The 13,057-nt window shown below is 41.5% G+C and overlaps 1 protein-coding gene across 1 annotated transcript in view; it reads right to left on the reverse strand.

The window, feature by feature from the left end:
• Window positions 1-617: 617 nt before the first annotated feature.
• MYBPH (myosin binding protein H) overlaps window positions 618-13,057 on the reverse strand; it is a 29,343-nt gene continuing 16,903 nt past the window's right edge. Inside the window, exons 7-11 of the mRNA XM_072997102.2 lie at window positions 10,155-10,314; window positions 9,608-9,744; window positions 7,926-8,112; window positions 2,581-2,622; window positions 618-942 (exon numbers count right to left, since the gene is read on the reverse strand). Of these exons, the coding sequence (XP_072853203.2) occupies window positions 2,612-2,622; window positions 7,926-8,112; window positions 9,608-9,744; window positions 10,155-10,314 (495 nt within the window). The 3' untranslated portion in view covers window positions 618-942; window positions 2,581-2,611. The remainder of the gene's footprint in view (window positions 943-2,580; window positions 2,623-7,925; window positions 8,113-9,607; window positions 9,745-10,154; window positions 10,315-13,057) is intronic.

Raw genomic sequence — 13,057 nt, forward strand, 5'->3', positions numbered from 1 at the left:
GCTGTCTCCCCTTTGCCCTGCAAAAGATGTATGTGTGCTTTGGTTTAGTAAACTAACAAAAATGTTCACTAAGTGGTCCAATGAGAGCCCTCTCCAGCAATTCTGAAGTGCTTTGCCAAAGGAAAAAGTTTAAGAACTGCTGCAGTAAGCCTCATTATTTCCCCTGCCTGAAGGTAATTTCCTGGAGAAATGTGGCTGCTTTTTCTTTTACATCTCTTAGTGACCTTTTATGCTGCAGGTAATCAAATATTCCTGAAACACTTTATATGCTGAAGGCTGTGCTTTGTGATAGTTCACTCCACAGCTTGGAAACATTGCTGTTTTGGAACACAGTAGTCAGGGTGGCTGAGGACTTCCAGGATATGTTGTTTCCAGGCCATACAGCAGATGGGCAGCTGTTGTATTCATTTGAATTGACTTGTGGGATAGTGCAAAGAGTGACACTCATACGTGCACATACACATGTACCTATATGTCTGCACATGTGTACATGCATGCACACATACAACGGTAGGGGAGCTCATTCTGTATTTGAAGTGTTTTTATTGTTCTGTTGGTGATAATGCATAGAATGTGTCACCAGGCACTCAAGAATAATGTTAGAGGGCCATCTCAGATTCTCTTCTGGAACTCTTTTATTCTCATGTTAAATATACACATATTCAGGACCAGTGGTGACTGCATTGCACGGCGCAAAACTAGAAAAGCATAAATGACATCCTCCGTGGTGGCAGGAGGCACAGTCAGTGTTCTTTATGGAGCTGACTTGGTTGATTCTTCCCCCTGTGACACTTCTGTTTTGAGTAAAAATTTCACTTCCAAGTTGCAGGTTCTTTTTAGGAATCACAGTAGTAACTGGTTGTGAAAACGAGGCATCACTCCAGACCAGGGAGACCAAGAAGGAGTTTTTAAAGAGGTCTATGTTCACGTCAACAGGAAACACTGAAAGAGAGAATAATGCAGACAGTGAAGGAAACAGGTACCAAAACCCGGACAAGAGGGAGGTCTTGAGGGTGGGTGGCCCCCCATTGGCGGTTTGGGAGACTCCCTCTCTTTTGGGGGGATGTCTCTCACCACACAGAGTGAGGTCCACAGCTTGGGGATACATCCATGGAAACCCAGGTGGCGTCCGTGGCCCGCTCCGCCTATTTTCATCTGTGGCGGATCGCCCAGCTGCGACCCTACCTTGATGGGGGGTCCCTCACTACTCTCATCCATGCGTCGTAATCTCACAATTAGACCACTGCAATGCGCTTTACGTGGGGCTACCTTTGAGATTGATGTGGAAGCTTAAAATGGTGCAGAACGCGGCGGACAGACTTCTTAGTGGGGTGAGAAAACACCGGCATATCTCTCCCACTCTGGGCGCCCTACACTGGCTGCCCATTCGCTTCTGCATCGACTTCAAAGTGTTAATGATGACGTATAAAGTCCTAAACAGTTTGGGACCTCGGTATTTGGCAGATCGCCTTTTCCCACCCAGATCTACCCTAATTACTCGGCATAGCCAGGAGTGTCAGTTGAGGGGCCTAACACCGAGAGAGGCATGGAAAGAAAGAACTAGAAACCAGGCCTTCTCGGCAGTGGCCCCTCGACTATGGAACAGCCTTCCATCAGAGATCTGCCTGGCTACCACGCTGGGTGTTTTTAAGAGCCATTTAAAAATTTGGCTCTTTAGGCAGTCTTTCCCTGAATTCTATATTTCTGTTCTTGGATTCCCCATCTTGATCATGCTATATTGTTGTACAAATGTTTTTTTGTGATTATGAATGTTGTTTATTTTTGATTGTGATGTTTTTATTGTTATTTAATGATTTTAAATTTGGGGACGTGTTGGCACTGTGGGCTAAACCGCAGAAGCCTGTGCTGCAGGGTCAGAAGACTAGCAGTCGTAAGATTGAATCCACACGACGGAGTGAGCTCCCGTTGCTTGTCCCAGCTCCCGCCAACCTAGCGGTTTGAAAGCATGCAAATGCGAGTAGATAAATAGGGACCACCTTGGTGGGAAGGTAACAGCGTTCCATGTCTAAGTCGCACTGGCCATGTGACCACGGAAGGTCGTCTTTGGACAAAATGCTGGCTCTACGGCTTGGAAACGGGGATGAGCATCGCCCCCTAGAGTCGAACACGACTGGACAAAAATTGTCAAGGGGAACCTTAACCTTAACCTAATGATTTTATGGTTTTGTAAGCTGCCCCAAATAGACGTTATCTAGGGGGGCGGGGTATAAATCAAAAGAATAAATACAAATAAATAATAAATAAAATAAAAATGCAGGGCAGACATGCAGGGCAGAACCCAGTCTCACTCACTTTGATGTTGTCCATCTGGTTGATGGGTAGCCCTGCCCTATGGGACATAAATTCTTGAAGCAGAACCCCCAGCACAATTTTTATAGGGTAAATATCTGATCTGCATCTTTCCTTCCACTACATCCCTGTCTCTGCATGACACAGCTAGGTGCACCAGCAGTAATGGCAAATAGTCTTGTAGCAATGCAGTGGTCTAATGTCTGATACTGACTTTTGAGCCGATATTTAAGTTGGCATAATCACTGATGGACCAGGTTGCAAACACACCTTAATTTTCATCTGATTCTCCATACCATCTTCATTCTGGAACTGCAAAAAATATATTAAAAAAATACTAACATTAGTATGCATGACTGGCTGCATCTCTTCATGCCTATAGCTTATATCCTGTTGGCAACATATTACTGTCAGCACAAGCTTTTCAACTTTAAATCAGAACTTCTCATATTACATGGAAAGATTCCATGGGGACCCCAGGTGGCTCAACTAGAACCTTTTCCAGGAAAGAGAAGGGAGCTATTCCTTTGCAAATATATTCACCCTTCTAAAATTCTTCATTATATGCTCCACAAAAAAGCACATATAGAGCAAAATCCTGTTATGCCAGTGTAAACTGTATCTGGTGCCAGAAATAAAGTAATTGAAATCTTCCTATTCCCCCCCCCTTTCAGGTTCTGACATGCCATAGGGTTCCCCTTTGCCCTGAGGAAGCATTTGGGAGTCATGAGGCAGAGTAGGGAGATTTTAATAGTTAAAAACCACCACTGGATTCATGCCACCAGGACTCAGTACCACAAGGAGGTGATTAGAGACAGTGAACTGTGTTTGATCCACTATCAGTGGTTGCCAAACTGTGTGCCATGGCACTTTGTTACACCACAAAACCCAGCCAGGGTGCCATGGAAGCCACTCATCCTTCCCCTCCCTTCCGCTCCCCAAAGTATCATATTGGGGAGACATGGCCACTGGCCAGTAAGTCAAGGGAGTTGCAAGTCAAAAAGTTTGGGAACCACTGCACTATATGTTTAAAGTTTCTTGTTTTTCAGAATCTCTTTTACAGAGTGATTATTGACTCCTTTTTAAAGTTCCCCTCCTAATATGAGCACATACCAGAAACTCTTCACCATTTCTAAAACCTCTTTCTGACTTAGTGTGTGACTACATTGAAAAGTGAGATAAGAGCAATTTGGCTTTGCTGTAATTTGATTCTCAACCTCTATTATGTTTAAAAACACAGTCGGTGCTCACATAGGTGCTGATTTGGGAGTTCACTCTTCATCCTGGATGAAATGCAATTCACACTCCAGCCCACAGCCCCCTTCTTTCCTTCCTTCCTCTGATCCTGCTTCTGCTGATCTTTTTATGGGTGTAAATGCAGCAAATGATTATAATGAGGTCCCAGTGGTAAGGTGACAGAGTAACCCAGGGCTAATCTCATATATGTAAGGTTTTGTTTTTAAATATAAAAAAAATTCAGTTGCCTATCATAGGAGAGAAAAGAATATGTGGATGTGTTCCCACAGTCCCGAACATCAAGCCCCAACTGTCTACATCACCAAAACACCAGCTACAGACATGCCCTCCCACATCTTTACAAGAATGTATCAAAACCAACAATAGGACAAAAGCTGTTCAAATTGTTCTGGGTTGAAAAGAAGAAACCCTCCAGCAGTAGAGAAAAAAAAGCTGTTTTGGGACCAAAAAGTTCTGGACCAATTCAAATCAGCCTTTGCATCATGTGATTAGTTAAAAACAACAACTAAGTATTCTTCAAATACTTCAAATTCACACATTTTATAAGCGGAGCAAATCCTGTGGTATTTGACCATGTAGTTGCAGCCTCAGTTTCATTCACATAAGATTTGCAACTTTGCTCTTTTGTGTGTGGAGGGGGGTAGGGAGAAGTGGGAGGGTTGGGCTTCTGTAGCTTTTAGACTGAGCAATCATCTGTACACTTACAGCACTCTCCAGATAGGTAGCTATTGCAGAGGGAGTTTACGATATTAAATCGAAACAGAAATAAACAGGATTTTAATTGGTATGGTTACTGCCTTTTATTTGAGTAAAGCAAAACATTGGAAATTTCCAGCCTTTGTTTCGACAGATCACCTTTCTCCTGGCCTCCCTAACTGGCTTACTAGGAAGAAAAAAAATCTCATTTGTGTAGATAGACCCTTTATTCTACCTTTAATTGTATTTATTTCCCAAAGAGATATAGCTACCCTGTAATTGAGGTTCTCTGGTTAGTTCACAAAACAGATAGAACTAAAATACAATTTAAGCTGCTAGAAACTGCTTGAAAACTAACAACACAGCTGAAGTACAGAATTAAAACAAGGACCAGACCATAATCGCACATTATTGAAACAGCTGTCTCCCTGTTGATTATCTGGCATACCTCATTTGGTAGAAGCACCCGGTGCCAGGCTTTGGAGATATAAAGGTTCAAACAGAATGTGGGTTTTGCTGTGCTGGGGGGAGCTATTTTGTGTTGAAGAGAATTGAACACTTCACTCTCAGATCCCACCCCCTAATAGCAGGCACTCTAAAGCCATGATTCCCAATAGTGGCAGACCTACATTTTGTGGACTCTGAAGCTTGAACTCCTGTGGGGTCTCCTTTGCAATCAGCAACAAAGTCTTGGTAACCAATGTTAACTTCTTCAATGAGGTGGTTCCATGACAAAACACCACAATTTTTTAAAATCACTTCTGGGCCCCCTCCAGGATTAAGGGCCCTGAAGCTTAAGCTTCATTAGTTTCATAGTAGATCTGCCCCTGGTTTCCAATCTTAGGTAACCCAGATGTTCTTGGACTGCAGCTCCCAAAAGATTTCACCACGAGCTGTGTTGGCTGTTCAAGAACACCTGGTTTGCCCAAGGTTGGGAACTAATGCTTGAAACAGGGTGGGATGGGAGTCAAAATCACTTTTTTCCTCTGAGCCCAATTGCTGTATTGGGATAGGGTTTTCAACAAGGAAGGACAGAGAGAGAGAAAGAGGGAAACAGATGAGAGGGTAAACACAAAGAAAACTACAAGGGGGTAGACAGAGATATACAGAAGGAGATTAAATGGGAGAGGGGGAAGGTCAGCAGAGAGAAAGGATTGCACAGTGCTCTACTTGCATGCAAGTGAATCCAAGCAGAACTCTTCTGCAGACCTTGCTGCTCAAGATGGAGAGGTTAGCACCCGAGCAAGCAGAGGGTGGTAGTTTGGGGTTCAAGGCCAGCATGTGCAACTCTGTTTCTTAGCCCTTACCTGTTCAGATCACATGATAAGACTCAGGTATTGGGATATTGAAGTTTTCTATTTTTATTTATTCATAATGGAATAGTTTCAGTCAGCCTGAGGTAATATAATTTAAAAACAGATTTTATTTCCTCATACACCTAAGTCTGGTCTGATCTGGTATGCTATGGTCTGGTATGCTATGGTATGGTGGGCAAACAAGATTTTAAAATTCTGTTTGGGGCTGGACAGCACCACTATGTAATTCAGAAGTTTGCTAAACTAGTCTTTCAAATCAGTTGGTTCAGTTAACAATATTGTCCAAAATATCTGGGTTTTCTTTTAAATGTGCTGTAGTTTGTCAACAATTTCATAAGCAAGCAATAATGAGGATTGTTGTGCCTGTACATATGTGTATTTTTACTCTCTCTGAAAATTCTGGCAACTTTACAAAGACAACAATTTTAGCTGACTATAGTTCATGCCTCCAGCTGGAACTGAGCTGTCTCTGTCTTAAGGCAGGTTGTCTTAAGCACTATGAAATAACAGAACTTGAAGCCACATTACAAGGGGAATGGGAAATCCCTTCTAAGTACTTGGACTTTGTCAAGTAAGAAATGTGTTTGATAGCTTGCAAGTGTTTGACATCTCCTGAATCTGTTGCTTAGATGAGATCTTTGGAACAAGAGGAGCAAATTCTTGTGGATATTATATTTGTTTGCCTGGGAGATCTGCCTCGTGAGGGCTGGGAACCTCTTTCCTACAGTAAGGAAATTTGAGCATCATTCTTGTGTGGGAAATAAATTATGGCTGTCCAGCTGGGTTGGTGCTCCTATAGAGGAAGGCGGCCAGTCAGTTCACTTGCAGGTGGTCCTTGCCATTAATAGAGTGGGGTAGAAATTAATATCTCAGCTGCATAGTTAAATTTAAATGCATCCTATTAGGGAAATACTTCAAGGTTACCAAATTCCAGAGTCTGGAAACACGATCTGATGTAACACATGGTATGTCATCCTTTTGATTGTCAAGTTTGCCGAGAGGAAGACATGCACACCCTTTCTGTCTTAGCTAGTTGTTGTTGTTGTTTAATGTTTTCTGTTTCTGCTTTGGCTGAATTGTTGACTTAAGGTTTGGGAATCCTGCCACAAGGGCAAAAAAATTCCTGAATTGATGCCTTGTCACCCTTTTCTTGGGACTATTCTTAACCTCTCACATTCTTTCGAAGCCAGATCATTTTTCTAGTGTGTTGACTATAGAGAACATTCCCTAACATTTAGTAAAAAATTACTTCCTCTAACTTAGAACCATAAGCCAAGTTGGTGTGATATCAGGGCCTGTCATCCTATGAACCATAGTATGCCACATGATTCAGACAGCGGATCAGGGGAACAGAAGATCATGGCTTTCCATCTCATGCCTGGAAGGCTATTCATAATTGTTACAACTCTGGATGTGATTAGAAGGTCCAGTTATCCTAGCCTGAATTGATCTAGATTAGTGGTTCCCATCCTCAGGTTCCCAGATGTTCTTGGACTAAAACTCCCAGAAGCCTTCACCACTAGCCATGCTGGCCAGGATTTTTTGTAGTCCAAGAACATCTGGGGATCCAAGGTTGAGAGCTATTGGTCTAGATCATGCTAAGCAGAGTCACTTTGAGGTGTGGTATGCCATTTGGGGCAATCCACACCACAACTCAAGCAATCCTGTTTGTTATGACCTTTAAAGGGAAAGAAAGGAATAAAAGAAAGAAAGAAAGAAAGAAAGAAAGAAAGAAAGAAAGAAAGAAAAGTCCCCTCTTCCTGTCTCCTGCTCCTTGCTTTGCCTAAACCATTTAATGATCTTTAGAAATGAGAAGCTTCTTTTTCGCTTACCTACAAAGGGGAAGTTCTCCATTTCTTTAAAAATTTCTTTTAAATCTGCATCTGGGAAAGGTCTTTAGACAATCTGCAGTAACTCAGGCTCCCTCCCTACTGCATTATAAGGAACATACTAACAGACTCATTGTCAAGATTGCAGCCAAAAATGTATTAGAAGCACTATGAAAGAATATCCCAGGGAGCTATGTAAATGGTAACCGGGATTAACAATGTATGTTAGTGGTGCTTGGAATGTCAAAGATGGAATGGGATTCCAGTATTCCGAGCATATGGATGGCAGAATGTTAGCCTTCAACTGCATCTAGCAAGCAGATCCTACATGTCGAGCACATCTCTATGAGGAGCTGATCTGCAGTTCATTGCATGATTTAGCCTGGCACAAGTACAAAGGATAAAAGAATCCAAATTCTTGTGGGAATTCCTTCAGAACTGCCACCAAATTCCCTTCAAAAGTTTGAAAATTGCACGAAAACATGAACGCTTGAGCAAATGGCCCAAATAGATTTACCTTTCACATCTAACTTGCAGTCTACAGAGGCTTCTCCCAAAGGGTTCACAGCTTTGCAGGTATAAATCCCCCCATCAAAGGGACTGGGTTTTCGGATTTCAAGAGAACAAACACCATGGTTCATGATAGCTAGGTACTTGGGGTTTTCTCGAATCTCCATTTGGTTTTTCATCCAGATCACTTTGGGCTGAAACAGAGCAATGGGATTGAAACAGCAGAAATGAACACATATCTCATAAAGAGAAGGGGAGGCTCATTTGCTCCAGTTTGACAGCAATTCCCCCTTAATTAGTTAAGGTTTCTAGACAATTTGTGCCCTTCATTACTTTTCTAACGTTACCCTTCTTACTTGGAAAGACAGGGTGTTACTGACAATCTCTTGGTATTGTCACAGATCACAACCTCCTTTTTCTGAAAAAGGGTTGCACAAAGTGTATCCATCACTCTGCCTCTCTCTCTCTCTCTTTCCAGTCATTAACAGCTCCTCTCAGGCAGACTAAAGGCAGTGATTCCTTTATTGAGTCAATCTACGAATCTCGTGTTATGACTTTTTCTTTTTCTACTGTGAGACGGATCAAGCCCTCTGCACTCTATTGCTTATGAGTTCCCAACAAATTCTAAGAAATTTCTGGGCATCCAGGAAGTTGGGAAAAGGCATATGTCTCCACCTCAATCACAAGAAAATGTCATGTATAGTGCTATTTCATTATGCAGTAGGAGCCAAAGCAAAGCAATTTTAAAAGTAATTTGTGTTAGAGAGTCTGAGGCACTCATTTGTATTTAAGCATCAAAGGAATCCTTGCTTAAGTCCTGAAGGCAAGTAACTTGCATACTCCAGAAGGTGACATTCCACTAGTGACACTCTCATATAGCTATCTTTTAAGGATTTTCCTCTTCTAACAACAGGCTATGTGGCTATATATAATATCTGTTTTCACTTTGGGTTACTTATAATCATACTACCAATACTGTGTAAGTCAATTGGGCAATTACAAATATCTGTCATGAACCAAGTAATCATTTGTTGAGAGTTCTCTACTGTAGAATGTAACACAATACCTTCAGTCCCTGTCAAAATGGGGAAAATAAATAGATAGGGTAAGTTGTATACCTGGCATTTCACAGCAAAAGGGAGGAGCAGGTTCCAGTATAGTTAAATATGGGTTCATGGGGAGAAGTTCACAATGATGCAAGAGCAGGGATGGAGAAAACGTGGCCCTCCACATATTTTTTGATTGCAACTCTTATCATCCCTCACAATGCAATACTGCCTAGAAATTATGGAAGTCCAACCCAGCAACATCTGCCGTGCCACATGGTTCTCACCCCCGATCTAAAGAGATGCTTAAGGAGCCACACTTCCCTAATCTACCTCTGTTGGACTGAAACATAGCTGTCTATTGGATACTGCACTTCTCCAAATACTACTGTAATACAATCCTTAGCTAAAAGAACCATGTCAAGAGACAGAATAGTGTGAATACTTGTAAAAGTAACAGCAAACAGAACTAGATGGACCTGTCCTCCAGTAACTAACATCATCTCGTAACAATAAAGGAAGTCGCCCATCTCATGGTACCTAAGAAAACACCTCAGATCATTTTTCCTGGCTTTGCTACAGGATGCTGTCTTACTATGGAGGGTCATTGTCCAAAGAACGTCCAACCCAGAACTGTGCTCACCTTTGGGAAGCCGCGAACACAGCAGACCAGCTGAGTACTGTAGCCTCGGGTGGTGATCCTGTCAGTTAGAGGCTGGGTGAATTTGGGAGGTTCAGAGAAATCCCGGCTGTTAAACTTCTCTGATTTGTACATAATTGCTAAGCAAAGGGAAAGACAAGTATGTAATAGTAAACAAGAGACAGAGCAGGTTTCAAAGTTTCTCATGTAATACTAAAACAGGAGCGGGCGGAGAGAAGCACTGTTTACCAGAAGCACACACTCCATGAGAAGCAATTCCTCTTTCTCACTGTGTTTAACTTTTTGAAAGGATAATCATGCATTTCCAGCTTTTGCGAGTTCAAGGTAAGTTCTTCTACCAACTGCAGTACTAGCCCCCATTCTGTCCCCAACATAGCCAATGGTTGGCCCAGGCTGGAGATAATCAGCTTCTAACCCTGGCTGGCATGACTGTCTTTCATGGAGGACCTTTAAACCAACTTATCGTTAGTTCTACAAGAGAAAGGATAGACTGTTCTCCTCTTTTCTACCATACACCTTCGGCCCCTACCTGATTTTTTGATGTGTGCCACATCCTTGCTGACAGCAGCTTTCTCACTTAGGCCACAGGGGTTCTCTGAGAAGACTCGGAAGGTGTAGCTGTTGCCAATGATGAGATCAGACACTGTGCAGCTGGTGCGGTTGTAGTGCTCCAGAACTGTGAACCATTGCTGGAAAGCATGGAAAACTGAACATTAAACATGAAGTGTCCATACTGTTGGCCTCTTCAGACACTTACCATTTGTTTTCAGCCACATATGTAAATTTCTAGAAACTATGAGAGGCAGCAACCCAAGCTATCCCAAGATAAGAACTGTGAACAGGTGACATCATCCACCAGCAGACCTGTCCTAGGATGATGATGAGTTGAATTTGTTGTTTTTTACCTAAGGGCGGATGAGGAAGAGGTATCACCTGTCATAACAGCTTCCCTCCAGTTTAATTTTTGTTGTTTACCGCTATTGCTCTTCCTGCATATTGCCAAATCATTTAGTAAAGGTGTGTTTTTAACTAGTCTTGACAGGGTTTTTATTGTCTCCCTTTTAATAATTAACATGTTTAATCATTTTTCACAATGTGATTTTTCTAGATTTTGAAATTGTTTTAATATTTGTGTTTTTCAAACCATTTGCAAGCCACCTTGAATTCCTTCTTGAGAAAGACAGGATACAATTCAAACAAACAAAGCAAAAACTCATCTTCTCTGTAGTCATCTCTCCTCTTCCCCTACTTTTAGTTGCAACTTATGGGCCATACTAAGAACTGCTCTTCTGACAGTTGCTCAAGCGCATTGCACACATATAAGCAAGGATGTACATTTAAGATCTAACATGTACACAGCTATGTGACATATAAGGAACAATTGAGATTCTTCCATATTGCACAGAAGAGTGCAGAAGTCATGTATCTTGATACAGTATGAGAGTTTTGATTCACAGGCATGGAGGAGTTTTTACAGTATGACACAACATTTGTGACTATCTATTCCACATCTTAAAGGTTTCCTTCTGTAAAAGGCTACACCATGTAGCCATGTATATTTTTGTGAACATCTGAGTAGTCTCTCAGTTTGAAAGGAAGAATACGAAGTGCTTCACTTTAGTACATCCTCGTACATGGAGAAGAAATTTGTAAAAGAACAGAAATAAACAAAAAGTCTAAGGATGGAGGGTGTAGCGTTCCCCATTTATTAGATCTATGGTTCTTGTTGTATTATGTAATGGTTAATGAATATTCATGTTGCTGAGAGGCGGAGTCAAGAGAGATGCTATAAGAGACGGGGTCAGAGAGTCAGAGGAGTTTTAAATCAGATTAAGTGAGATAGAGTCAGTGAGAGAAATGTAAGAGTCAGGTAGGAGAGAAAAGCCAGATAGAGTAATAGAGTGTGTAGTTTGGGAAATTTAGATGTGATTAGCTACTGAAGATATTTATGAATCACTGTAATCAATAAACCAGTTTTATTTTAAAGAAATTGAAGTGTGGACCTGAATCTTTCTGAAGTAATGGTGATTCTAAAGTTTTATTTTAAAGAAATTGAAGTGTGGACCTGCATCTTTCTGAAGTAATGGTGATTTATAGATCACCTGGTGGCAGCAAGTGTAAAAGGAGAGAGCGTTTGCTTTCGTGTGCTCTGGGGCTTGAAGGTCAAGCAAATGGGCATGAGGGTGGACGCCACAGAGGGCCAGGAAAGCATGACTATGAACTGGTTCATAAAACACAACAGAAGAGAATACAGATTAAAGATTAGCACGTGTTGTCCTCATTACCTGCAGAAACCTCAAAAAACATGACTACTCCCTTGCTTTCCATTGTGTGTACATGAGTTGAAAGAACTTACAGACATGCCACATAGCTATGTACATGGTAGCTCTTAAATGTGCATTCTTGCTTATGTGTGTACATTGTGCCTGAGCATATGGTTGAACACACCCAGAAATGCTAGGAATATTTCTACAGAGCAACTACGTGAGGCACATGCCGCAGCTCCAGGCTTCTAGAAATAGCTAAGGGTGCCAAGTCCAGGAGAATTATGATTGGATCGCAGGAACAAAGCTCTGCTACAAAAGCAAACCAGGCTGACCTAATGCCATTTCGGAAATAGATATAGCTGACAGGGGACCAGAGACTAAAAGGTTCTCAAGAGAAAAAAAATGTTGCACTAAATATGGGCATATTTATCGGGCTGTTTTGACTGCTTAGCTGTTTTAAATAATTCTGTTCATACTTTTTTTTAAAAAAAAATCCTGATTTACCTTCTTATTCAATATACTGTTTCCGTGATTCAATACTATAAATACTCTGACCATTTCATTTCCCATAGTAGTTATCAGTGTTCTTTCTTTCCTTCTATGTTAACTGTGGCCAAATTCTGTACACGTCAAATTAATGTGCTCTCAATTATTATGAGGTAGATGCTGATGGGTATTTTGCTACACAGTCAAAGCTCCTGATGAGTGGACACAGAATCTAAATCAGTGTTAGTGCGGTGTAATAGAATTTAAAAATTGGGGTCAGATTTCCACTGTTATATGAAATTACTTGGAGCTCTTGGGTCATTTTTTTCCCTTTCTGAGTCCAATCTACCATATAGGTTTCTTGTGAAGATTGAGACAGGAAGGCAGTGTGGGATAGAAATGTAGCAAATGAACAAATAAATATAACAGTGCCACCTAGCAGAAAGAATTTTGCAGCTATAGAACACATTTGCTTGGAATATCTAGAGGAGGAAAAGTCTGTATTCTGAGCTATAGAAAGACGTGAGCCCTGTCCAGACAGGTATATAGATTGCTGTTGGTACAGTTTGGCTCAAAGAAAATTATGGCATCCACACATATTTCTACTTAGATTGCTCCATCGTGCCCATTTAAGAGTAGTCCTGCTCCTTTCTGGCATAGTGCTAGGGTGTTTTTTGTT

Source organism: Pogona vitticeps, chromosome 4, assembly GCF_051106095.1.
Source record: "Pogona vitticeps strain Pit_001003342236 chromosome 4, PviZW2.1, whole genome shotgun sequence".
NCBI classification, from domain to species: Eukaryota; Metazoa; Chordata; class Lepidosauria; order Squamata; family Agamidae; genus Pogona; species Pogona vitticeps.